Genomic DNA, 2,974 nt, shown 5'->3' with positions numbered 1-2,974 from the left:
ACATACAGGCAAGTGTTAGCAATTGAAACTCAGCTTCAAGTCTGAGCTCAGTAAGCAGTTGCCTTTAGGAAAATGTCATCTATGTACAGAAAAAAATAAGTCTCCATTTCAATATTTCTTGGTCACTAGAGGTTAGGTCATGATGTCTCTTTGGAAGAAGCATAGTTCCTGGATCTCTGGGCATTTAGAGAGTGCTATAATTGCCCAGAGGTCAAATCTTGCAATTAGATTGACTTTTCCTACAGAGTATTTTTCAGTTGTGTAGATTTAATGACAAATCTTAGTTTGTGGAGTTGTAGTTTTCTTTGTGTTCAATGTAAAAAAAAAATAGCGAAAATATTGTAATTTGTCATTGTGATGAAAGAATGTCAACAAAAAGAGATAAATGGATTAAATTGATTTTATTGACTATTAATTTAATTTATATTTTAATTTATTAAAAAGTTCAATACAATAATACCTTTCCTCTGCAGAATAAATAAATACATCTTTACATTACTAACAATAAAACAAATATATACCTCCCCTTTTTCTCACTTTATCCCAATCTACCTTAAATCTAAGTAAAGAAGTAAAAAATGTCCAATTTTTAAAAATCAAGTGTGAGCAATTATTTTACTAAACTAAAACCAGTAAATATTATGAAAATTCACTTATTTATTCAAACAGGAGTGATTTGGGATAGTAGCTGCTAGGACACCAAATCACAAATTATAATCATGTCCTCAATATTATTCCACAAGTGAGAATTTTTCGATCACAAATTTGCCACAAAATATAATAGACATTTTGTATTTAAACTTTTTCTTTCAAATCTATCTTTAAAACAGCTCTCCAAAATGATACAATTAATATTTCTTTAAAAAATAATATTCACAGAGTTCAGATCTAAGTCCTCTGTTTTCATAGGTGAAACTTAGATAATAAATCTTTCCTATTAAATAATTTCTAAGATAGATGGCTATATCATTGGAAAACAGAAGATATGTTTCCTGAGAAAATAAGAAATAGTATGTGTGATGTAGATTTGAACTGTGTTGGCTACATAAAGCAGAAGTAATCAATTCAAGCAAATAGAAAGACAAAAGAAAAATATTGGCATCACCTGAAAATTATTTAAGTAATTATAAAAAAATCACAAATACTTAACTTGTCTGATGAATTGTACTAGGTGTATTATAGGGACCAAATATTCTTTTACACAAATTAAGAAAGGAAAAAGCAAAATTAGTCAGAGAAAAAATGATTTGTCTCAATGGAAAAAGTCTAAATTAATTTCTCTATTCAATCCTAAATGTTGTACCTAAAATCAAATCAATATCCTACAGCCATTCGGGTAAAAAAGAATCTCATATTACATGAAACAAAAATTTTATTTAGGTAGGGTGTTGAATACAATGACACTAAATTTACTTGGAAGCCAGAAAAGCTATAATTCTATAGTCATATCTAAATTAAAAGTATGAGACTCATAAATTTCAGTTTGTCATTTTTTGCGTACATAAAGGGGCGATATTTAAAAAAAATAAGCATTTATTTTCACACACATAACCATGAGTTTCCAGTTGTATCTAAATGTCACTGTTTTCCAACCATTTAAGTCAATCATACTGTGTGTACATACTAATCAACACATTTCTTTATTTAATGATTTACTTCTTCAATCACTTTGCAGCACAGAAAGACACTAACCCTGATTTTTACTTCCCACCAATCTTCTCAGAGCTCCCTTAAAATCCTTGTTCCTAAGAGTGTAGATGAGTGGGTTGAGGGTAGGAGTTACAACGGTGTAGAAGAGTGTGAGAAACTTCCCTTGTACAGGTCCATAGGACCTCTTTGGCTGAATATAGATGACCGAGCTGGTCCCAAAGAAGAGGGAAACCACGATGAGATGGGAACCACAGGTCCCCAGGGCCTTGCGCCAAGCTTGCACTGACCTAATTTTGGCCACTGCTTGCACAATGAATCCGTAGGAGACCAGGATCAATAACATAGGAATGAGGAGGAGAACCAGCGTGGCCACAAAAAGCTGGACCTCATTCGCATGTATGTCAACACAGGCCAACTTAACCATGGCAGGCACTTCGCATAAGAAGTGCTGCAGCCGGTAATGTCCACAGCGAGGCAGACGAAGGGTGATAGTTCCTTGGATGAGAGTGTTTCCAACCCCACTTAGCCAGGCCACCCCTGCTAAGGCCTTGCAGAAGGATGGGTGCATGATGGTGGTGTAGTTGAGAGGTTTGCAGACAGCTACGTAGCGGTCAAATGCCATGATGGTGAGGAGGACACATTCCGTGGATCCCAGGGATAGGGATACGTAGAGTTGAATGGCACAGCCGGTCCATGTGATGGTTTTGGCTGGCCCCTTCAGATTCCACAACAACTGAGGGACAATGCTGGTAGTGAAGCAAAGGTCAAGAAAGGAGAGATTGGTGAGGAAGAAATACATGGGTGTATTGAGTTTGGAGTCCAGACGGGAGACCAGGATGATGGCTGAGTTGCCCACGAGTGTCATAAGATAAGAGACCAAAACTACCACATAAAGAATGATCTCTAGTCGGGGCTGATCTGAAAATCCAAGCAAGACAAAATAGGCAGCATCTGTCTCATTGTTTTGGTCCATTGGTCTTTTAAAAAGATGAAAATGGACACAAGGAATTCTCTCAAGTAAAATAAGATTACTATTTGCTCACCATATTTGCAGTGAATTCTTCTATGAAATAGTTTGCTTCGTGAGGTTCCACTGAAAGAAAAATTTTTTCATTACTGATTACAAATTCATTTGTTGATTTTCATTTCTGTCTCAAAATACAAGTGTTACATTCTTAATGTCTTAATAATTAACATTAAAGCTTCTGGTTTGAGTTATACCATTTTGTTCAAAGAAGGGAAAAAGATTAGGGTTAGATTGACCTAAATGTCCAATAAGAAATTGGCTATGAGTGGTAATTGTCTTTTTTAACAGAATTCATGA

General features: G+C 35.0%; 1 protein-coding gene across 1 annotated transcript; it reads right to left on the bottom strand.

The window, feature by feature from the left end:
- Positions 1 to 1,687: 1,687 nt before the first annotated feature.
- LOC125996074 (olfactory receptor 2G3-like) lies at positions 1,688 to 2,623 on the bottom strand. Its single transcript, XM_049765033.1, has one exon. The coding sequence runs from the start codon at positions 2,621 to 2,623 to the stop codon at positions 1,688 to 1,690; it is 936 nt and encodes a 311-aa protein (XP_049620990.1).
- Positions 2,624 to 2,974: the final 351 nt, after the last annotated feature.

Source organism: Suncus etruscus, chromosome 18 (assembly GCF_024139225.1).
Source record: "Suncus etruscus isolate mSunEtr1 chromosome 18, mSunEtr1.pri.cur, whole genome shotgun sequence".
In the NCBI taxonomy this organism is placed as follows: Eukaryota; Metazoa; Chordata; class Mammalia; order Eulipotyphla; family Soricidae; genus Suncus; species Suncus etruscus.
The sequence above is the reverse complement of the archived record's forward strand: the minus strand, read 5'-3'. Positions and strand labels throughout refer to the sequence as shown.